Here is a 24946-nt window from a genome sequence, read left to right as displayed (position 1 = left end):
GGCTGCAACTAACAAGTATTTTAATTAATAACTGGTAATTAATGAATGAAATGGGTTTATTTTTTAAATCGCACATTTTGAATTCCTGCCTCTTAAATAGAGGATTTTAACATTTCACAGGGCACATATAAACAAACAACCATTCACACTCACATTCATACCTATGGACAATTTGGAGTTGCCAATTAACCTGACATGCATGTTTTTGGAATGTGGGAGGAAACCAGAGTACCCGGAGAAAACCCACGCACGCAAACTCAACACAGAGAGGTCCAGTGGAGATGTGAACCCAACTGATAATATCTATTTATTTATCTGTACTGTACAGATAATTTGAAAATTAAACCAACAAAATGCAACAAACTGAACAGTGAGGCATACAAGCGTATTCAAATTGCATGCTGAGTACGAGTACACTGAGCAAAAATGGACATCACTGTTTTCCAAAGTCAGAATTGATGAGTGTGTCATATGTTGTTTTGGCTAAAACACAAAGATAAAAAAAAACATCACATTGGAGAGACTGAAACCGGGGGATATTACCAAAAAAGTAGTCAATTAATTGTGTAATCCATTCAGCATCGATTAATGGATTCATTGTTGCAGCTCTAACTTCAACATAAATACATATACAATTGTACATACATACAGAGCATTTATAAATCAGCACCTTGTACAAAATACATTTTGGTGGAAACACATTACATTCAAAGACAGTGGTACTTTTTCCACTACTTTGCCAACTGATTCTGATAGTTGGGCCGACAAAAACAGGCGGTTCAACCATCATGACCTCAGAGCAATGCCACACTAAATGCCCAACTTGTGTGCATGCACACAAGCATTATGCAGAACAAAATTCTCAATGACTAAATTAGAATGGAGGTACATAATTTGTAGCTCCACCTTTGTGCAGTATATTAAGAATTGTTGTTGATTTTGAAATATTGTTGACGTAGGTTAGTGTGTCTCCTCAACTGACTGGCCGAGTGTCTGTCTGTCTTCCTGGCATTCCGTATTAGACCACATGGAGAAAGAATCCATTGTTCTGAAGTGACTTAACTCCCTTGCAATGGCAAGGGCAAGCTAAACAGAGACAGTGATTTCATCATCCTGATCCACCAGTGGTTACCAGCAATGCCGGGATTCCCGAAATGAGGGGGCGATGCAAACAAGGATGGGCATTGTCCACAACAGTCAGGGCCCAGGGGCAGGAGCATGCCGAAATGGAAAAGAGACTGAAGAAATGCTGTGTCAGGATTGTGACACAGAATATCAGTGGATCTACACTGAGGAGGACAGGCGGGATCAGAGGTGGAAGAGGAAGAAATAAAAGCACTGGAGAGCTCAGCCAAGTAGGCCAAGGCCAATAAAAAGTAAGCAAATAAAAAGTTTGATCCTACAACAAAAAGAACCAAAGAGCAAGTGAAACAGGAAATTCAGTCATTGGAGGTGTGGAACATCTTTCATGGGTATATACTGAACAAAACCAATACAAAAAGATCTGTCTTCACTGAAAAGAAAAAATACAAGTCAGTGACAACTCACTAATTGTCATTTTCAGACGGGTATGCAGCAGAAACACTCCCCAAATAATTACAGGAGGAGTGTCCTCAGGCTTAATATGTACTTAATCCCAGTCACTATGGGTGCAACGATACACAAAATTCCCAGTTCAGTTCCATGCCTTTGTGATACAGTTCAATACTTTTATATAATTATCTTGCCTTCTTTAATTTTAATTGTAATAAATAATATATTATAATAAAACTGAATGTTGTTTGATATTGTGGTCACGGTTTGGCACACGTGTATTGAACAGTTGTGGTTCTTGGTTCGAGTACATTTCCCGCTTATCGTACAATATGACACGCATATTCTTGTGTTATTGACACACAACATTATTCTTCATGTGTTTGGAATATATTTTTAAACACAAAACGCCCCGTTAGCACCGTGTTAGCATGGAAACCGAGAGACAAAGTAATTTAACACTGACCTCCATTACTCATCTATGATGTCTGTGGTTGATATTGTGGTTCTTTGCAAACTAACACAGTTACACCACTAGTGCTTATTGACCACAGCTTCAAAATAACCCACAATGGAGTTGCAAATTCCAGCACTTTGATAAACAAGGTGAAACACTATTGAATTTAAGAGATCGCTCATCGCAAAACTCGAAGCTGCCACCCTATCTGTAGTTCTCCTCCCTCATTGCTCGTCGTAGCCATTTCTGTCAACAATCAGGTCTTCTATCATGGTAAAAGGGACAATAAATGCTAATTTATCCTTTTCATTCGTCATGTATATGTAAAACCTTTTTTAAGTGTTTTAGGTTAACATTTTGCATGTCTGGATGGATTAATTGGATATCGTATAGGACCGATTTGATTCGAGTGTTTTTCAGTTTGAGTCTGACCATCTGGAATAGATTATTGATGTTAACACAGGTTCCACTGTACTCTGCTGAAGACTCTGTGCAAAAACACCTCTGTATACCATGTTCATGTATAAAATAACCCTCTGGATAATGCAAAGATCTCATAAAGGGAAGAGAAGAACATGCAATGATCACAATTTATTATGCCATATCATTTTTATATACTAACTAAAAATGCAAGTCATGTTATTTTGAGTGCTGTTTGAAACAACTATTTTACCCATAGGGGATATATAGTGCATGGCCAAAATAACACTCCGTTGGACTTTATAGTCCAATCTAATCTAATCTAATCTACGGCAATCTAATCACAGCACACAGGTTAATAGACCTGTGTTACATATTAATTCTATTCATGATACAACCTCCAGCCTTCTTTAATGAATGCAAATAAACTACATTTAATCATGTTATGATGGAGATTTGGTTTAATATCAGTGTTAAAAATTGGTATTAAAAAATCTGGTTAGCCTGAAGATTTAACACTAATGACATAAATTTGGAAAACACTATTACTTACACATATACTGCATAAAGTATGCTTGCAAAACAACTTTAAAATACAGGGTGAAAATACTCACCGATGTCTATGTGCCTGTTGATACATACAGTGTCCCTTTAAGAACAACATGCACACCTATATATGGTGTCTTCACACTCTATCGTCCCATGTTGACAGAATTATGTCTTCATGTGCCATCTGTCTGTACCCCCTCGAATCCAGTATTTATCTTGGGCCAATGAGAGAGGGGCTGGCATCTGAAAATGCAAGATAATTATATAGGCCAACAGAAAATATTTGTTTTTTTTAAGTCTTGAATATGATTTTTATAGTTCCTGGCAACCAGATCCAATAAATTGCTGTTGACTTAAAAGTGCAAGGCATTAAACAACTCACAACAAGTATTAAATTAATCTGTTAGTCTCTAATTCAAGAGTGGGCTCACACCCTCTTTCGCCCCCAGAGATTGCCAAGTCTAAGATCATCCTAAATTGCTCTTGTCATGTGTTTAAGACACTTGGCATTCTCAACCCAGTGTTTCTTCAGTGTGATACATGCAGTTTGTGTCCAACACAGTTCAACTTGTTGACAGGGGGGAAAAAACCCATGCATTCTTAAACTGGTTTACCCCTTTTAGTACCAATATGTTCAGGGATGATTGTCTTGTGGCACTTGTTTTCTCCCATCTATGAGCTGCAGGTTTAGGAATTAAACCACTTTCCATCAAGCTTCTCAATTTGCAAACAATGCCTCGCCTGCCTAGAGCGTTCCCAGACATGTCAGTGAGCTCTGCCAATAATAAGCCCTAATAAAACCTGGAACGCATTATTCGCAAAAGCAGGAAGGAAGCGGTATAGCTCCAGTTGGTACACTATGCCCAGGTTGACCTAACTTTATAGGCCACACGAGGTCCATTGTTAGAAAAGTATCCAGTGACGACCTGTGGCAGCAGATAGGAAGCGCTCACCAAGACTTGGAATTAAAGATTGGCAGACGGTTACAAGAAGTAATTTGAATCGCTTCATATTGCATTGTTCTTTTGGGAGCTGAAAGCTTCAAACTGTCATTGTCTCACAGTGCAAAAATATGCAATTCTCAGAAGAAAGTCTTTAAAATGCAAGGGGGAAAAAAAATCAAGAGCAGAACAAATTACACTTCAAGGAAATTGAGTCACTAATAACAGACAAAGCTCTTCATACAAAATGTAGATCCATCTGCAGTAATCATATCTATTAAAAATGATCCATGGAAAGAAAAGTGGTCATGGGCTTCCATTTCAGGACTACATATCATGCTAGCAAGCTAACGAATTAGAAGAACTGGAAAGAAAGAAAATATGAAGCAAAAAAACTCACCACTTCCACACAGAATAGGAGGAGAACGTCTTATCACTCTATCCTGGCAGACATGCCAGATGTCAGACTACATGCAGTGTGACGGTAATGATGTAATTTCATGTATCATCAATGTTTTGTGGCATTGCTGATGCCTAGTGGCCAGAATGACAACATATAACTTGCACTTCAATATTTTGCTACTAATAATAGGCACTAGTTAAACACAAAACAGCAATCGTGCTGTGATAATAGTGATAAAGTGAGGGTGCAAGATTCAAACCGTATCGATGTTTGTGTTCAGCTGATTTACCCCAACACAGCAACTGGACACACAGCACACAATGCTGCTGATGTTGATGGAAATTCCAATCTAACAATGAATGAATAAGTGCAAGCATGTTGCAGAATCTAGGCAGGCCATTAGAGTAAAGCACAACGTTTTGGCCAAATACACACTGACTGGAAAAAAGCAAAGCTGTTGGGGGAACTCCCAAAATGTTTAGTGCCAGCATGCATTGCTGGCCAAGTCTAGACTTGACAAATGACTTCCCAAAAGATAGGTACAGTGTGGCAGTAGAATTAGATGAGTAAGAAAGAAAAGTTTAGTTAAGTGTTATTGTTGCATTTAAGCACATACTTACCCCCCTGTCTTGCCCCACCCTTAAACAAGTGTGTTCTTTATGGGCAAATTGATTATCTATATCATCACTTGTACGAGGCACACATGGTTTTCAATATTCATAATTTGGTGAACACACTGAACTGTAAGCGCAGAAAGAAGTGTGTAAGCATGTAATTACACAATCACAGCATTCCATTCCATCAATGTGCAAACAGACGAAGATGTCATAAGACAAATTAAAGTTAGACATCAATTTGTTCAAAAACAAACAAATGAAAATCCTGCGTAAACAACAGTACAAAAAATCAAATCTGATGCAAGAGTGATCTACGTAATTTTAACTGGTATTGCTCTCCACCTTCCCTCCCTTCCTGCCTCTGTCTTTGTCATTTCCTCCTCTCTAGTCACCCCCCCTCCACCCACATCACAGTTAAAATGTTCTTTTGGCAGAAGGAGCAGTTGATAGAAAAAAAAAACTTTAAACCAAAAATTAACTTGGGTATAATAAATTGTTTCAAAGAATCAGTTGTCGCTACACCTTTATCCTGAGATGGAAAAAGAATCTTAGGACAGCATGGCAAACTCACAAAAATGCGTTCACCCACCATGAGCTATTACTGGAGAGCATGATGTAAAAACCTGACGTCAATGGAAAAGGAAAAAAAGAAGACCAAAGAAAGACAAAAAAAAAATCAATACGTGTTTTCTTTTTTATGTCAGTTATAGCACCTGGGAAAAGTGGTCTCACACTGTCACAAGACCAGGACTCCTACTTTATATCTACCCCTTGTTCAGTTTTAGACAAGCATCACAAATACGAGGTGGACACCCACTCATCCAACAGGCATCCAACAGCTACAGTTACAGTTACGTCATATCAAACAAGCACTTGAAAAGGTATGTGGCTGACATGCTGAACTTCAAATATAATGCTATATAATATAAGTTTTACATCTAAAATGTATGCAAAAACATTGCCTTGGCTTGTGTGCATTTCCGGGTAAGGGAAACATTTTGTGCACTTTTTGTTATGTTATTAATATAATACACAATGTGAGTCAATATTTTTATCACAAAATGTCTCCGTTAGCAGCGGAACCGGAAGTCGTCGTCCCAATCAGTGGCTGTGTAGTTCTTTACCAACTAACATCGTTAGTTCCAAGTTCCAACCAATGTTTAGTCATCTAAAACCAACACTGCACAGTGAAAAAAAACCCACATGTATAAAGTCACAACCTGTCTGCAAGACTAAGCTTTTATGACATAATACATGGCAAAACTCAACATTTAGGACTCAGCAAGAGAGACAGCGTTTACCAAGCATGTGCATATTGTCAGATATTGATAATTTTTCTATTTTTTTTTTTTTTGCTGGGAGTTTAAGATTGGTCCTCTCGATTTCCTTTAACTCACGTGTCGACAGGGGGCCGAAGCACTGCAGGTTTTCTTTCCAACCAGTTTCTCCAGCAGGAGATTTAATTGATGAGCTCCTTCCCTCAAACCAAAGGTGGGTTCATCTTCAAAATCACATGCTTTAGTGACCGGCTGGAAAGCAAACCTGTAGTGTCTCGGCCCTCTATGGCATGAGTTTGACACCCCTGCTTTAACTGAACCAAATGTGAACAAAGCCTCCGAGTGTGCATTTGCTAATCATTACACGCACTGCATACCCTCTGAGCCAGTTTACATGTTTACAAAAGAATTAAATGCCTGACATAATGTTTTGAAGGTTTTCTTCTTATTATTATTTGTTTCAGTTTTGATGCCAAGAGTCCACTGTTCCAGTTTGCACCAATGAATTTTGCTGTGACGCCCCGTGTCACCAATAAAGTTCCTAGTGGCGTGCAGTGGCTCAAACTGCCTCCCAAATGGCTCGTGGTGGCCTGTAACGGCAGCAAAAGTTGAGTTTGGCGGCAAGAAAATTTCAAAATGTTTAAAATCTTCATTGCGCCACTTGCTTGGTGCAAGTGTGCACCAAGTGGAACCAAATGTCACAATCAATTGCAATCCATTGGAATGTAATGGTGCAAACAATCCGCCTATTGGAATTCACTGGAATATAATGGTGCGAGCCAAGTTGCGCCACTATTTAATTGAAACAATTAAGATTATGCAGCCAAAATACTTGTTCCGGTTGTGTTGTGGCAAATTATCAATGGCAAAGCATATCAAGCATGACTGAAAGTGACATTTGTTTTGGTTATACAACAACAATGCACACAGCAACACATTACTATAATGATAAAATATCACAAGTTACTTGGTCAGGCACCACGTAAGCAGCAGCACCATATCAAACCCATGTCGGATATAATATCCCTACTGGTGGCAGTGCTAATATATTTAAACTCATCAGTGATCCTTATGCACATCAGGGACATTGGAATTTTTATTTTAGATGTGAAATAAACATTTTTACTATCAGCTATGGGTTTTAACAGCTCTAGCCCTAGCACCGTGATTTATTGAAGAGCTGCCATATTACACTTCATCACATGGTAAAGTCAACATTACATGTTCCATAAAAGTCAGACTACAGTTCCACTGTGTCCACCACAGTTGAGTCACCTTTAACAAAGCAACCATGTGGCACGAATCAAATGTGTCGGAGTGGTTAAGTGCAAGTTGAACTTGGGCAATCACATTTATATCCAACACTTATTTCCAGGTTGGAGGTCATCATTACATTGCCTCGACTTTCCACTCTTCCAGAAACGGTTTATTTTATGAAGCTGAAGAGTAACTGCCATGGTGGCTAATTAGCCACAGTCTACACCCTAAAGCCTAGGTTTGCACTACTTGGACTATTGTTAAACTGATCCTCGATAAATGGGTGGTAGACAGTAACTGGCACAAACTATACAGCTATTAAAAAGGTTCATTTGCATTGTTGTTATACTTTTCAGTCATCATGTGGAATGCGTCTTCTATAAGTCACAATAACACATTGAGAAATTATACTTCATGATTCAGTTTTTCATGTTTTCTCATTCTATGGAGAAAAATGAATCGATAACGACAAGGTTTGATGTTCATTCCTTTGATGATTATAATTAGAATCATATTGTGAGGGAACAAGTTGATTTAGTCGACTATAGAATCAATCACCAAAAATACACTACATGGCCTCAACCTTTCCCAGGGGATATTTTTGGGGGGGGTTGACTTTTCTCAGAATTCCAGTTCTTTAATGTGTAAGGGGACGCACTTGCTGAAAATGTGAAGGGGGGGGGGAAAAATCTTGAGCCAAATGTATGAAGAGTAAAACTGCAAGAACATATGTGAGAAAATAAACACGCAAAGGGCTGCCAAGCCCTGGCTCAGCAAAGGTACTTCCCCTTATGTGCACAGCTGGATTTATGAGACAGTGAGCAACACTCCCCTCTCGTCTCCCAGACTCTGACACAAGCAGGGGAATTTAGCTGCTTTATGCTAGGCTGCTACAAAGATTAGAACAGACAACTGTATTGCTGTGGCTTAATATTAAGAATACAGTTACTCAGGCCTACTATTTGAGTCCATAACAATAAGATGGTCCAAACTTCAAAATACACTCAGAAGAATGCAACTTACATCAATTACTTGGTGTCTTGGAGCATAACCCCCCCCCCCCCCCCCCAATTGCTCATAACAACACCACCAAAGTGTGATTCAAATGATCTGCTACTATTAGACTGCAGACAAATACATTTTCAGATGTGTGGTATCTTTTATCTTGATGTTCATTTTTGTTTAGAACTGTTAATACGTACAAATATAAATTCATAGAATCATGTCCTGTCACATATCTTTCTGTTAATAGTTGTCATATTATAGACAGAGTTGAAAATGGTGCTCAATCATGGTTAATTTGAAAACTGTAATTAATCATATTAAAATGTGTAATATTTAATCTCCTACAGTATGCAGCCAAAGAGCTGAAAATGATCTCATGATTACACAAAAGCACCCGATTGACAATGGAGAGACATACAAATAGAAAACGACACACTTACAGGTAATTCTGTCGGTTCAGGCAGAAACTCAGCATCCTCTCCAAAAATGAAATCTGGGGGCAATTCTGGATAGCGGGCATTAAATATTATATCCCCTGGAACAAGAAGAAAACAGTTTATTAATGTCCATAGTCTATACTGCGACCCTGATGATGATAAGCGATATATAATATGGATAGAGTTTATCAACTTCTATTGTAACTAATATTATCAGTTAGTGATCCCCAAATGTCCTCTTGAAAGAATATTTCAAAATATATCCATGCAAATATGTACCCATCTTGTGCGGCATAACCTAAAAAATGTACAGTGACCTTTAAGCCTGCTTTTGAGATGTTGAAAATAATTTTTGAGTATCTGCAGTAAGAAAAAAAAACTAATTACGTGAAGTCACAATACTTGACAGCTGAATCTGACATAAATGTCTTGTTAACTGTTGTGTTTTCCGCATGACATGGATTTGTGCCTTGGGTTCTTTTGATTCATGCACCTAACATAATGACCAAACGTGACATTTAGCAGTGAAGCCGCTCAAATTCAGTCTCGTGAAATTAAAATGTAGAAATAAAATGATATGGTGCACAGAGTAGTGATGGCCAATGCCATTCTTTTTTTATTCAATATGATAATTCTTACTTTTTTTTAACTTTTATGGCATCCCAATAAAACACGTGACAAATACCGGACATTTATCAACTTTAATGTGTACTTTTAATAACATATTAGTTAATATGTATTTACAAACTTGAAAAAAATCTGTGTAATAATAATAATAAGCTCATTGACTTAGCAAACAGACAACGATTGTAAATTCATTTTCAAGTATCAATATTTATTTCATATAAAAATTATGAGTGTTGATACTTGATACAATGCAATCATAGTATGATCATAAAAACTTTTTGCTGATACTAATTCACAATGTTCTGATACTTTGTTGCACAATTCTATTTATGGGTTGTTCAGTTCTGCTTTTTTGGGGTCACTCTGACACTGACGACAGCAGACACATTTAAACATTTTGTAAGTAAATTTCCACTGGAAAAGACGTAAACGGACAAGAGGATGTTTTGCAAGATACTGGAAGTCAGTGAAAGATGTACTGGCATGGATCCAGGTAGAAAAATGGTTCTTAGAGCAAGTTATACCACGGTTCTTATGTATTGAACCTCCTACCTGAAATGGTAAACAGGTTATACAAAAACGTAACATGTTTTTGCCTAGTATTATTTTAGGTCAGGTCACAATGTCTTAATATAGAAAAGAAGAAAATCCATAGACTGTTTCCCGGTAACAGGTAGAGTAGTGGAGTGGAACTGGATGTGAATTCATAATGCTTAGATCTGTGCAGAGTGTCCTGTGCATGCTATAAGTGGGCAGGTCCTCAGACCGGCAGACACCAACCTGCAGCCCTGCATCCTTGATTAAACAAACATTCGTCCTCGGGCCAAAGCACAGGGAAATACAACAGTTGCAGAGATGCCATGTGCCACAACGAATGCCAATGGCTTTGTTTTTTTTTTTGTTTACTTCAAAAGTTGCACCCTCCATATCGCCAAAAAATAAAGACATCTTCCAAAACCATGGCAGTATATACTCACGCACACACACACACACACACACACACACATATATATATATATATATATATATATATATATATATATATATATATATATATATACTGTATAAACACAGTGCCTAGACAATGTACCCTAATTAAATTGTTCACAATTACTCAGAGCTGCACTTGATGAACAGATAAATGAAAATTGTGCCTTTATAAGTAGATTGACACTACAAATGAATACTATAGAGGTGGTATTGAATACCATAGAGGTGATACAACTTGTACTTAGCCCAAACGTCTAATAGCATTCCTGTGAAATTGCAGTTCAGTTCCCCATCATGCATGATGTCACACAAAACCTCAGTGTATCTTACAGACATCAAAGGATTCATTCTGCATTTGTTTTTAGAATTATTTTCACATCTCACATTAAAAGTCATAGTGAAGTAAGAAGGCCTGGATTAAAAACAGTAAGATTGAGATTTCCAAAAACTCTGTTTTAAAAGGACAAAAACCTTACGTTTGAGTGTGGACTTGAGGCCAGAATGACAAAAAAAATGATTTAATATAATACATTATTAAAATATCCACATTCGTGTGGACATGGCCTAAGAGGAGCCGAATAAAGTGGCTATGACATCTACTTTGTACGCCTCACCGATGTGTTCTGGTCATGTCCTAAGAGGCATGGGAGCAGACTTACAGGACCCTGGACGGTCTACGTCTCACAGCTGACCTGGGAATGCATGTATCCCCCACCAAAAAGCAAAAAAAATCCAAATAGATTCTTATACCATAATACCACATTTTGGTTCAAATAAACAAATTGAACTCATTAAAGCAAATGTACAATAAATACGCTTACGAACATTTTAGGGTTTCTCCAGCATACGGGATGTGAAGTTTGAAGCGATCACAGCAGGGACCGGGGGTCAAAGATGTACATCTAAACATGGAGGATTGCAAGAACAAAACAATACAGTCAGCAAGCACAAACAAATAAGTCAATAGCATTTTACAAGCTGCCAGCCAATTACATTTAATTGCACTGAAATGCGTCTGTATTGATTAGTCCCTTTAAAAGCAAAGTGTTATGCTTGAAGTCAGCACAGGTGTGTTAGAGGCGGGGAGGATTTTCAATGTTAATGCAGATCTGCCAACATGTATAAATTTGTCATAATCAGCATGCAATTTGACTCTTGAATACGTTTGTATGCTTCACTTGTCTCCACTTTGCTAGTTTCAGTTTCGACTTCAGTCTGCACAGTACAGATAAATAAATAGATTCAGTTTCTCAATCGTATTTCCAATCGGGGTGGCAAAAACATTTCTGTCCCACTGTGGGGGCATGGCAGAAAATAATTGAGAACTCTGTCCTGCGAAAAAGATAAAGACCCAAAACAAAAGTCCGAATTAGTGCAACTTGATGTTGGTGCATTTTGAAATGCTTGAAAACTTTGTAGAAGCACAACTACCTACTTTCTCATTGATGTATATACACATACCACATATTTTAAATGTTTATGTGTATAAAACATATTTACTTATGGACAAATCAAATGCAATTTTTTTATTACAGAATTCTGTAATATTCTATTTTAAATTACAATTTACAGCAGGATATCAGCTCAGGCTGCACGGGTGGTTACACAGTTGGCCACACAGTCAGGAGATCGGGAAGACCTGAGTTCGATTCTCTGCTTAAGCATCTCTGTGCCGAGTTTGCATGTTGTCCCTGTGCATGCGTGGGTTATCTCTGGGTACTATGGTTTCCTCCCACATTCCAAAAACATGCTAGGTTAATTGGTGACTCCAAATTGTCCATAGGTATGAATGCCGTTGACAGATTAAAATACATTTCTTTTGCTGATAGGGAATCAGGACGCGAACCACTTGTGCCTGATGGTGGAGTCTTTCGAAATTGTTAACAAATGTGGCATTCCCTTTCAGGGGACTGCTAACAAGTAAACAGCGGAGCAGCACTTGGGGGAGGGAAGAGAGTTTACATATAAAATGTGATAAAATGTGATGTCACAAAGGGACAGTTTTTTTTTTTAAAGGGACAGTTTTACCACGCCTTTTAACAGAGCGTTTTGAGCCATCCCAAAGTTCTTTCAGGGCTCACTTCCAAATGTGCAAACCTCATTATCTGAAACTTTGGCATCGTGTAACACGAGAATACAACATTCTAACTACGTGTATAGGTCAGAAAGGTGGAAAAGCATAATAGGTCCCCATTAAAATCTCGCCTCGTCTCGTGATTCGATTACCTCATGACACTCCTATTCAGGATATTTAAATGAAAAAACTTTCTCATTTAAAAGTATGACTGCTACCAAAATTATACACTTCACCCAGTTTTGAGATCTGTAACACGAAGGCAATTTGTGGAGTCCAGTCCCACACGGCCATTCCGCACCACGCTGCTCAGCAGGGGCCGCAACTCAGGTGAGATCCTGTGCAGTGCAACTTCTGGAGACATGTTGTTCATTTTATCCACCCTGACGAATCTGAAAACAGGCAACAACAATTTAAATAACCAAGAATATAAGAACTATTATCCCAACCATGGTTATTAATACATGTTTGGGCATACAAAAATAAATTTCAGGTGTGACATTTTTCGCTATGTGATATTTCAGGGTTTATAATAGTGTGACCATATTCTGGTTGCAAAACCAAGACACTATGTCTGGCAATGAAATACTCAAAGTTTACTCAAAGGTGCCTAAAGAGTATCTCTGCTACATATTTCATTTGTGCTAAAATAACTTCCAAATATTTGCAATGAAATAATGATAAAAAGTAATGTTTCCTCTGTACAAGAAAAATCAATCTATGAGTAAATAATTAATATTTTTTTTCAAGACTCAGAAATCCAATAAAAAAACAACAATAACAAAAAACAATATCAGCTAGTTCAATGGTCCAATAATAATGAATACGAGTACATTTTCAAGACTTTCAAGACCATCTTTAAAACACAATATCAGATTCAAGTACATGGTCGTAATGCATTGTTAGCATTGTCAGTTCCCTTCGTGTTAACTAAACCGTAAATCCACGAATGCCTTTGTCGACAAAACATCCAGTCATTCCTAGTCATTACTGATAATTCGCACAACATAATCCGCAAATCATAATACCTGGAAGAGCTCAAAATTAAATATTTGAACCGCTGGCTTGATTGTTTACTTCATACTGCCATAACTTCCGGGTACATGCAGCTTGGGTCCATTCGAAGGACCTTATTTAGTGGTCTATAGTAGTGCCTGTTTTAATAATGACTAAATATTTTTCTCATTCCGATTTACAAGTTCCTTTCCGATACGTAAATACAACTTGATTAATGTGATTAAGATCCTATGAGACTTTTTAGTGTTTTATTCATATAAATTAATGTTTATGAGCGTGTCTGACACTGAAAACAATCAGGCATACGCGACATCACTGGACAACTGTGATACAGTACTTTGACCTCAAGTCTACTAATGTACTTCGCACGGCATCATTTTGAAAACACGAAAGGTCGGTGTGATTATTCATTGACTCAACTAACAAAAATGGCTTGAATGAATGTAATTAACGTGTACTTCCTATATGCATTATGTACACACTATTCCCAACTTTTCCAAACTCTAGGAACGCTGTACCACGTTGATTTTGGTTGATATCATTAGTATCATTTTTGTATGTGCATCGTATGCATATTATGAATATAAGGTCCAGTTAGACGGAACTCGCATCATGCATCAGTTGGGAATTGTTATTCCCTGTTAAATTACTTAAGTTATTACCTCTTTGTTAAATTAACTTGTTCATGGTAAAGTTGCAAAAGAGTGACATAAAAACTGCATTTGCAGTGCGCTTGTTATATTGTTGTCCCGTCAGACCTGTGTGTCTTCTAGAAAATAGATACCTATGTACATCTGTACACAGTATTTCACCAGTACTGAAATATGGGAAATATTATTCCACAATGCCAAGCTAAGTCAATTATAATAATTAATAATTGTATGCATTACACACCTAAGCCAAGCGTATACATGCACAATGACATCCACAAAACTGCATCCTCACATCAAGGGAGAGATTTTATAATCACAGGATTGTGCCATTCTACAGTTTGGGGGTCCGGTGTCTTGCTCATGGGTTTATCCACAAAGCTTATTGGAAGGCCATGCAGTAGCAAATATCCTCAAGTTCTATATTTTTGTAGGAATTAAAGCTGTGACCTTTGAATTAATACCATACAGTACATGAATCAGCAGCTCTAGTAGTGTAGCGGTGCATGCTGCTCCCTTGCGTACAGCCAGTGCTTGATGGAGTTCCTGGATTTCTCCAGTGCTTGTACCAAGTTTGGGAAAGTGGGAGGAGAACTGACAGAAAATGACATTGGGGGTTGAGAGTTGAAGTTTAACTTTGCGAGGGTAATGGCTGCAAAAATAGCCTGTGTTTTTATTAGGTATTATTGTGACTTTTGTTAGATCATTCAAACCTTATATTTGGACTGTAGTTCATTGAACCATTTTTATGCTTGAAAATACTTAATTTAGAAAAAGAGTAACATTTGCTTGAATAAGCATATTTTTAATAATAAGCCAACGGGTGTCACAAGAGCTCGTGTCACAAAATCTTGCAAGATAAAAAATATGACATGATTTCCAGAAAAAAACTCTCATAGGCACATGGTTTGGGATGATGATCAGTAAATTAATGAATCAATAAATTCATTCAAATAATAAATCAACAAAAAATAAAAATAAACTTGATAATTTTAGTTTTCCTCGTCTCTCCAGTCCAAACAGCACGAAGAGGATTCACTTTGTGCGTTGCTTTAGGCACCTTGGGGATTTTGATCCATAGAGCAACAGCATGAACAGAGTGAGCCCTTTGTCAGTCATACAGTCACTCTGTCTTGGTGGGTGAAGCGTGGCCGCTAGCATACACACATAATGCAGAAGGCTGTTGTCGAGTGAGGAACAATGCAAGGTAACGTAGGAGGAATAAAATCTGATTGCAATATATTGTCAGACATTTTATATATATATATATATTTTTTTTATTGTAGTTTTCTTAAATGCAATGTCATGAATTGGGTGTGACGCCCCTAACAGGCCGTTTTCAACCACAAATCCGCATGATTCACATTCAAATATTTGTAAAAAACCATGACAAAACGAAACCGGAATTCATGGCGATGGATGAAAGAACTATTCTTATTTCTAAAAATGCATGTTTTGTTTCATTAAACTCATTTGTTTGGCAGTTTTAAAGTTTGGCCAGCAGCTTAATGAAACCTTATGATGAAACTTACATCAAGCTGCAGCTCTTGGTCAGCTTTGACAGATCAGTGCCATCATTATAGTAGTTCAGCCCAAATAAGAATTGTTTCAATAATTTTACAAAGCACATCTGAGGAGCATCTTGAGTCTTCTAACTATGTATTGCATGCCTGCAGAGAAAAGACAATATGTTGTGAAATATAGAAAGAGAGAAGTGAAGCATCTACAGCCAGCGGCCAGGCTTTCCAAGTCCTCCACTGCCGAGGAGGAGATTTGAAGAGATTAACACGCTAGCATTAGCTCTGATACAAGCCGAGGATTGAATTAATTAAAGACTTTGCTTGGCTGGGGTGTATAGTCTAGCATTGAAACCCCCCCATCCACACCCACACCAGCAATACTATTGGATCCCATCCAACTCAGCCAAAGATGAACAATCTATTTTTACCTTCTTCCTTGTTTCACCCAAACTCATGCTAATGTACGAACTAAACAATATCAAGTGCTTTAGCTTCATAGGCTGTTGAGATGTAGGTTTGCATATTTTACCTGAAATACCCCCAGAAGTCAGTAATTTTTAGTTATTACTTTCGAAGTAGACTTTAGTATAGACATTCAGAAATCATCAACATGATGCTATATTAACACAAGTTTGTCTTATCAGATCATGACTGAAGAAGCTTTTGATGTGGTAGTCGTTGGCTCTTGTATGACTGATTTGGTGAGGTAAGTCAACTCAACCCATATACTTTTGTACTATATTGATATTATACGACTGGAGTAGAACCTTGGTTTTGTCATCTGTTTCAAAAGGTCAGATGAAAACCAAATAAATTTTTCCAAAAAGAAAAAATATAAATCCAATAATTCCATTCCAGACACACAGAAATATTACAAGTGACGAGGGGAAGGGTCCGGAACAGCCACACAGATGCTGCTTCACTCTAGTCCTTTACACTTAAAGGTGACCTATTGTGCAAATTTTTCGACTCCTATAGAGCAACTACACACAATAACCCATGCAGAAAACTTTATATTTAGCAGAATCTGCACCTATTCCAGCTGTGTTTTCTTGGATTTGGGTTTCCCGCCAAACTGTGTTTTATTTTATTCCACCCATGGCCCACCTCTGGGCACACCCACTCAGCTGTGATTGGTCACATGCCCAAAGTGCTTCCTAACTACGAATGAACCCCATTTACTAATATAGTGGGTATAGGAGTTGATAATAAATGAATAGTAGAAATCTTTGGAAAGCTAATTGAAAAGTGTTTAGGAGCTACTGGCAGCTCATGATCTACTGGTTGGAGACCCCTGAGTCAGAGTGGATGAACTCAGAGTGGTAACGCTGGTGCTATGCAGCTCAGGAGAAGCCGGACGTGTGGCGATGCCTCCAACCTCACCTGCTCGAGGAGGAGCACTCATTGTCAGACACACTTGGCTGGCTTACAGCAACACCCATATAAGGAAGTCCACCCCTCTGTGACATCACAAAGGGAGAATTTTACCACGCTTTTTGAAACAAAGCGTTTTGAGCCATCCCAAACTCCTTTTAGGGCTCACTTCCAAATACGCAAAACTCATTATTTGAAACTTTGGCATGGTTTAACACGAGAATACCACATTCTAACTACATTTGTAGGACAGAAAAATGGAAAAGGCATAATCGGTCCCCTTTAATACACTACTGGAGTCCAATTGTGTTGGTAACGTGCCTGTTAGCATGCTCTCAACTGAAAAACCTGAAGCGAAAGTCACTGTCCCCCAGTTCCGCCAGCCGTCTCTGACGTCATCAGCAGTTGATTCAGTAGTTTTCTGCTCACTAACACAGTTTTTGTATTTTTCTGTTTTAGATTGACCCTTTGCAACAGATTAAACATGAACAATTGTAAAACTGTAATTGCTCTGGTGTTTAACAAATGATGACGGGTTGGACACCTGAAGATTACAGCTAATTATTACGTCTTACTTTAAAATGTCATTGTTGCATCATCCTTTTCAGTGGTGTGTTTGAGCCAAACAGTCCTTTCCCACAAGTTATTCGTCACTGCAGTTACAGTTAAAAACAGTTTGACCCTCATTTACCATAAACTTTGGAAGGAATGACACAATCAGCAGTGAATATGATGAAAGGTCAACTTAGGCTCCAGCCAAATAATTTTGTTTGTTGTCCTATATATCTTTCATAAATATTCTGTTTTTGTTCAACCTAGGAAGAAATGTGTGTTGTTAAAATATTTAATTCATATAATCATAATTAATATAATTAAAAATGAAATAAAAGTGAGTGTGTTTTCAGTCAGCCAGAAGCCCACCTTCTTAAAAACATGTTTCCGACTACACTAGTACATTTTCCTCATTAGAAATTGAACATGTGATTATTCTGCTTTGAAGAACGGGAGTTGTGAATGAGAAATATAAAAAGCTAACGGGAAATTGCGCTGCGTCGGGAAAGTGGATGTGTGTGTGGCAAGGCTTTATAGATGGAGGTCAGACTGTGGATAGGAGAGGCTAGTTGGAATATTTTGCAGCCCATCAAAGTGATGCATGGCTTTGAAGTGGAAAATCCAGTTGTCTTGAAAAGTCAGTGGTTGTGTGCCGGTGCAAATGACTGACACACACACCAAATGCTTGCACACACATCACACACGCACACTTGTGCCTCCCAACTGCAGAAGATTTTGTCATGAAAAAAGTTATGTTTTATGACCTCTCTGGTGTGTACTCAGAGGAGGAGCAGCACAGCCATTGTCAAAGCCATACAGCGCCCCCTACTGCCAAAGATCACTGGGTGGAGACACCTTTCATCTATTACCATTGAAATCTCAATCTCAATGTTTCTAATAAAGCTCGTTAAATGCACTTCCAATGTATCATCATTAATATGAATGGCCTTAATCTATATATATTTTGCAGTAGATTTCTGAATGTTTGTTGCTTCATCATTTCATCATTGTACAGCCATATTTTTAGTCACTACAGTTTTTTGCTCATTCTGTCAATTTAAACGAGCAAATAATTTGAACTGTGTTTTGGATTAATTGGGGAGAAATCGGGCTGCACAGTGGTGAGTGTTTAGTGCGCAGGCCTCACAGCTAGGAGACCCAAATTCAATTCCACCCTCGGCCATCTCTGTGTGGAGTTTGCATGTTCTTCCCGTGCATGCATGAGTTTTCGAGTCTACGGGTACTCCGGTTTCCTCCCACATTCCAAAAACATGCTAGGTTAATTGGCGACTCCAATGTGAGTGTGAGTGGTTGTCTATACTGCACCCGAATTGTGCTTGTTGTGAGATAATTCAAACCTGTGATAAGAGCCTTTTTTCTTGGTCATTGTGACTAGTGTACTACACCTAGTGACTAGTGCTACTATGTCACTGTCTTTGAATGCGTCTTTTGAATGCCTTATATTTGTATTATAGTTCATTTAGGTATTGTTATGCATGAAAATCTGAGCTATTTCATTATAACATTGGAAGTGTGTTTAACGAGCTTTATTAGAAACAATGCTGTTACTTCAACCACAAAAGACCATGATTTATTAACTGTGATAGAGTGAAGCTGTGAAATTCGTGGCAAGGGACGATCGTACTGTGTTTTCTCAACTGGGGTCTTGTCGTGGGGAGGAACAGGACCAGAATAGTTTGTATGCGTGTATAAAAATGTTTACACTTTGTTCCATTTCCCTCTTACCACATTGTAGCCTCGCTGACCTCACATCCTGTTCTAACTTTTGGCAGTTTAGTGTTTTCACACAGCAATGCAAAAGCAAGCCTTTATAGCAACCTCGAGTATTGTCACATTCTCAGTTACTGGAAACACTGGGATTGAGTGAACTTACTGTAATAGCACACCTGTTTCACACAAACATCTCAAAAGTTCAACAACAGAGTGAAAAACAAGTTAACGACGACCATTTTACCAACCGCAGGTCCTTTTGCTCTTTAGGCAGCACTGGCCAATGGCCAAACCACAACGTCTTGACACACGGCATGATGCGGTTGTTGTCTCTTGCCCATATTGCTCACTTTCCATTTGTTCTGGCATTGGAGGGGGATCGCCGGCTCTTCCTGAGGGCACCCACCTGTAGCAAAATCAACATTTGAGCAGAGGGACTGTTCTTAAAATTGCAACTGTGATGAGTCAGCTATTACCGATGCTGCCAGTGTTAAGTTTGACATCCACCCACCTTTTAGCTGTTGCATCATTTAGCAAATTTGGAAACACTTGCATAGGTAGAGCTCACCAAAAGTTTGGGTAGAATACTGCCTGTCAGCAAAACAAAGGCAGATAAGATTGTACTATATGCATGAAGTCATATGTGTTTAAAATTGATTTTATTGATTTTATTATTGATTGTATTATTTTAACTCTCAGCCAGGCGCCCAGGCTACCTAAGGCAGGGGAAACCATCCACGGTCACAATTTCTTCACTGGCTTTGGAGGAAAAGGGGCCAACCAATGCATACAGGCTGCAAGACTGGGGGCTAAAACCGCAATGGTTGCCAAGGTAAGTAGAGTACTGTGCAAAAGTCTTGGGTCAGTACTGGATTTGTGGCTGCGCTCATGTTAAAAAACAGTTGACAGATGGTTGACAGGATGATGACAATGAGGATGATGATGGCATCGGTGTCACAGTCCTGACACCCAGAATCATAATGGTACCACCCGTGTGTCTATCATCTTCCATGAACAAGGAAGTAGCCAGCTAAGAAACAAACAAAAAATTGACTTTTTATTCACCTTTAGTAGCAGTTCAGCCTCGGAAGAGATCTGTGCTTGACAAAGTAACTTTATACCTATATAACTTTATACCTTTATACCTATATATGACTATATATATATGTACTGTGACTACAACCCAATACTGCACCTGTATATACCGCAACTATGCTGTCCATGTATTTGACTTGATCCGCATTCCCATCGTTACAAAACTATCAGGCACCTTCATAGTACAATTTTTATACTGCAACAACAACTTTTTAGCAACTACCAAAACTTCATTTTGCCGCATAAACTCTCCATGTCTCATTTTCTCATGATCAATACCATACTGCATGCATACACCACCCACTCTTGCACGCCTTCAAACAAGCCTATTCCCATACGACGCAACCTCAAGTCTCCGATCAGTAAGCGCAGTGTGCCCTTTCAACCCAAGCACTAAAGCACCGGAGCCCCACCTCTGTCAGAACAAAGAGGCCCGATCGATAACAACCCAGTGCAGGAGGATCTCTCCGGGCATGGGGAGAACCCAAAAATAGACATCCTGGCTTGTCAAAAACATCCAAGACAGAAGGCCATTCTTCAAAGAGAACAAGGCCAAGCAGCCAATACCAGCCCAACCCACCATCACAGACAGCTACAAGTATCCGTATTTTGGCATGTTTTTTGGAAAGCGTGGGTTCGAAGTAGGTGCCTCAGGCCAAGGTGGGGACCCCTTCCACAACCCAAAGTAGCAACAGATGTGGACAGAAGAAAAGAAATGAAGCGAGGTGGGCATGAAGAGGCGTAAAGGCGGGGTAATCGTGTCTTCAAGGCTTGGCGCAGCTGGTCGTGTGTTTGCACGTGTGTGCTTTTGTTGACTTTTGTGTATTCGTTTTTGCTCATTTTCGGCGGCGGCACCATGCCAGTAAGCTGGCAGGGCACACGAAAATCCAACCCAACTGAGGTTTAAGTGTACACTTTTCAAACGTTGCCGCTAACCAAGTCTGACCCTGCTTGACATCCTCCTTGTTGTAATCGTTTTGTCTTCTATCTATTCTAGGTTGGTAAAGACTTCTTTGGAGACAATTATATTCAGAATTTCAAGGACAATGGCGTGCACACAGGTAACACACAGGGTTTTCTTTCCAACAAATGCCAAATTTGGTTTTCCAAGAGAAGGCATACTTTTTAGTTTAGGTTTTGATTATTTTTCTTTTTACACTGAAGTGCACTCACTTGGTACATTAAATATTTCAATATTTTCTCCATATGTTGATTTAAAATGAAAATATTTTCCTTGTTTATGTTTATTAATAAGCAGTCATAATGTACTTAATAATGAGCTGATCATCTTACTTCCTTACAGATCCCCAGCCCATTATTTGTGTTCGGTCCATTTTATTTGGTAGTAAAAAAGAGAGACAGAATTTCAGCAAAATGTTTGATTTGATCCCCAACCAACCAATAATTCTTACAGACATGTAACACAAGGTCTTTAAAGTCTTGTCCCAAGCAAGAAGCTTGGTGAGGAAGACACCACTGTTGGCTCTACGCTTCAAAATTGGAAGAAATACAAAATAACTGGAAATCGCCCTTGCTCTGGAGTTACATGCAAGTTCTCAGCTCGCGGGTTAATGAAAAAGTGAGGGTTCAGCCCAGAATTACACAATGGGAGCCTGTTAATGATCTTAAGAGAGCAAGGACCACAGTAAGGAAAACATTAGGAAAAGGCAACAAAGGTGTGGCTCAAGAAGAAGCACATTAAGATCCTGGAGTGGCTGAGCATGTCTCCAGATCTTAAAGGGGACTTATTGTGCTCATTTTTTGGCCTTTTGTGTTGCTTTGTGGACTCCTATAGCGCAACTACACATGATAACCAGCACAGAAAGCTTTCTAGTTCTTCCAGAATCTGCACTTATTCAGCTGTATTTCTTTGGATTTGGTGGTTCCTGCGAAATGGTCTGTTTTTTCACCCATGGTCCGCCTCCAAGCACGCCCACTCCGCTGTGGTTGGTCTAGAAGGACTTAGAAGGACTTTCGGTTTGTGCCACAAGCTGCTGTGACATCACAAAGGAGCAATTTCACCACGCCTTCTGAAACCCGAGCATTTTGAGCCATCCCAAACTTCTTTCAGGGCTCAATTCCAAATGTGCAAACCTCATTATCTGAAACTTTGGCATTGTTTAACATGAGAATACAACATTCTAACTACATTTATAGGTTAGAAAGGTGGAAAAAGAATAATAGGTCCCCTTTAACATCACACAAAATCTCTAGCAGAGCACAGACATTGAGTTGCCAGGAAACAGCCTGGAAACTTTCACTCATCGGTGAGCATCTGTAAAGAGGAGTGGACCAAAATCCCTCCTGAGGTGTGTACAACCCCAGCGATCAACTCAAAGAAACATCTCACCTCAACTTGTGCCCTCAGAATTTTGCCCAGCAAGGAATGAGACAGATTATACTTAATACTCATTTCAATTATTTCATCGACTTTTCAGTACTTTGCGTCACGGGCAATACCCTCATCTGTGGGTTCTTGCTGGTAGAGGATCAGATACTTATTTTACTCAATCAAATGCATATTGATTTGTAACCTTTATTGTTTTTTTAATATATTGGGTTGATATTCTGTCTCTTTCTGTTAAAAAAAAAAAACACGCGTAAACAAATTGTAAACAAAGGTCTTTGTAAGAGGGTCAATTTACAAAATTAGCAGACGAGCAGACGTATACACCAAAATCCATGTAATTGTGTATGAGTGTCTTAACATTTATAATCCACAAATGTGTTTTTGGTACCTGGACCTAAAGTTGCATTCACCTTGACTGGGATTCGAACCCTGCCCCCTGTGGCAAGCACTGGCTTCGTAACCCACTGTGCAAAAAAAAAGAACTTCAACACTATACATAACTGTCAGGTTTCTACAATTGCCATTGTTAATAATGCAAAACACACACTTAACCATTTATCTTTGATTAGTTTGACATGGCAACATATAGAAGCTGAAATCTGATTGGATAAAACATTCTGAACCTACACATACACTGCTGTTAGCAGTGCAACCAAGAGACACACTATGAAATGATTGGTAATAAATTAATACAATTTCATGGCACAAAATTTTGAATTAAGTTGTAAATGTTGGTCACTGCCAGCAGAAGGCTTTGCTGGCCCTGATTGCACACGACTGAAATCCACCTCCACTTTTTGATTAGTATGCTGAGTTTCTGTAACTATCGAAAGCTTCAAAAACAAAGGGGGGAAAAAAAACATCTTTTCTTTCTTTGCTCTCTCAGACTTTGTTGAACAGACCACTGATGCAGCCACAGGAGTTGCCTCCATTATTGTGAACAATGCAGGTACAAGCATTTGAATCCAGTCTACGTCCCCGTAATTGGGAACCGAGAAGCACTTTGAGACATTGACATTGAACTATGCATGTGTTTTGAAGTAAACTCAATTTGAAGACTCTCATCATCTTCACAATCATTGTGGTTGTTCACAAACAGGTGAGAATGCCATTGTGATTGTGGCTGGTACCAACATGTTGCTGAGCATGAAGGAGCTGCAGGAGGCTCGTCCAGCCATCAGCTGTGCAAAAGTACTTGTTTGCCAACTTGAGATCTCTCCGCAAACATCTTTGCAAGCTTTGCGCATTGCTAAGGAGAACAAAGGTCAGTGGATGCATAGCTGCTTTAACACAGGAACACAGAAGAAAAAAAAATGCTGCATTAAGGCCATACCCACGGCGGTCTAGTGGTTAGCGCACAGACCTCACAGCTAGGAGGACCAGGGTTCAATTCCCGCCCCCTCGGCCATCTCTGTGTGGAGTTTGCATGTTCTCCCCGTGCATGCGTGGGTTTTCTCCGGGTACTCCGGTTTCCTCCCACATTCCAAAAACATGCTAGGTTAATTGGCCACTCCAAATTGTCCATAGGTATGAATGTGAGTGTGAATGGTTGTTTGTCTATATGTGCCCTGTGATTGCCTGGCGACCAGTTCAGGGTGTACCCCGCCTCTCGCCCGAAGACAGCTGGGATAGGCTCCAGCACCCCCCGCGACCCTCCTGAGGAAAAGCGGTAGAAAATGAATGAATGAATAAGGCCATACCATTAGATCCCCCACACACATATGAACAGGAGACATTCCTTTAAGCACGTGTACCAAGCACGATTGATTGGAAAAAGGCTGATCTTCTGCAGAAGCTAGCTCTAAGTAAGAATGTCACTTCTCTGGTGGGGAGGGAGCTTTAGCTAGTGTGGTACATTACACTCGCATACGTCAGTCTCACCAGGCTTCTTGTTGGCATTATTAAAATAAGGCCAACATTTCCTGCTTCCTCTGTGTCGTGGTGACCAGGTTACAGAATTCGTCATCTTTAATAACGTCCTATTATTAGAAGGCCTTGGCGTCATTAAGACGTCTGGGGAGCCTCTCTCATGAGGCTATGCTACTGGTAATCAATAGTTGCACGCTGCCA

The 24946-nt window shown here is 39.1% G+C and overlaps 2 protein-coding genes across 7 annotated transcripts in view; one reads left to right on the top strand and one right to left on the bottom strand.

Annotated features, from left to right (window-relative positions):
* Window positions 1–24946, bottom strand: part of babam2 (BRISC and BRCA1 A complex member 2) — a 94458-nt gene that overhangs the window by 43775 nt on the left and 25737 nt on the right. The window contains exons 1-5 of one of the 4 annotated variants that reach the window (XM_078796022.1): window positions 20627–20800; window positions 19680–19837; window positions 12824–12979; window positions 11339–11415; window positions 8900–8994 (exon numbers count right to left, since the gene is read on the bottom strand). In XM_078796022.1, coding sequence (XP_078652148.1) covers window positions 8900–8994; window positions 11339–11415; window positions 12824–12979; window positions 19680–19747 — 396 coding nt within the window. In that variant the 5' untranslated portion in view covers window positions 19748–19837; window positions 20627–20800. Of the gene's footprint in view, window positions 1–8899; window positions 8995–11338; window positions 11416–12823; window positions 12980–13615; window positions 13709–17723; window positions 17814–19679; window positions 19838–20626; window positions 20801–24946 lie in introns of those variants that run through there. The other 3 variants (XM_058089944.2, XM_078796024.1, XM_078796023.1) reach the window with 3 other exon arrangements.
* The window catches only part of rbks (ribokinase), a 30686-nt gene continuing 19669 nt past the window's right edge, over window positions 13930–24946 (top strand). Inside the window, exons 1-6 of one of the 3 annotated variants that reach the window (XM_058089948.2) lie at window positions 13930–13997; window positions 16419–16480; window positions 20131–20263; window positions 21524–21587; window positions 23763–23825; window positions 23976–24140. In XM_058089948.2, coding sequence (XP_057945931.2) covers window positions 16422–16480; window positions 20131–20263; window positions 21524–21587; window positions 23763–23825; window positions 23976–24140 — 484 coding nt within the window. In that variant the 5' untranslated portion in view covers window positions 13930–13997; window positions 16419–16421. Of the gene's footprint in view, window positions 13998–15264; window positions 15462–16418; window positions 16481–20130; window positions 20264–21275; window positions 21428–21523; window positions 21588–23762; window positions 23826–23975; window positions 24141–24946 lie in introns of those variants that run through there. The other 2 variants (XM_058089950.2, XM_058089951.2) reach the window with 2 other exon arrangements.

Source organism: Doryrhamphus excisus, linkage group LG14, assembly GCF_037039965.1.
Source record: "Doryrhamphus excisus strain RoL-2023G ecotype Guam linkage group LG14, RoL_Dexc_Guam_v1.1, whole genome shotgun sequence".
Classification (NCBI taxonomy): Eukaryota; Metazoa; Chordata; class Actinopteri; order Syngnathiformes; family Syngnathidae; genus Doryrhamphus; species Doryrhamphus excisus.
The sequence above is the reverse complement of the archived record's forward strand: the minus strand, read 5'-3'. Positions and strand labels throughout refer to the sequence as shown.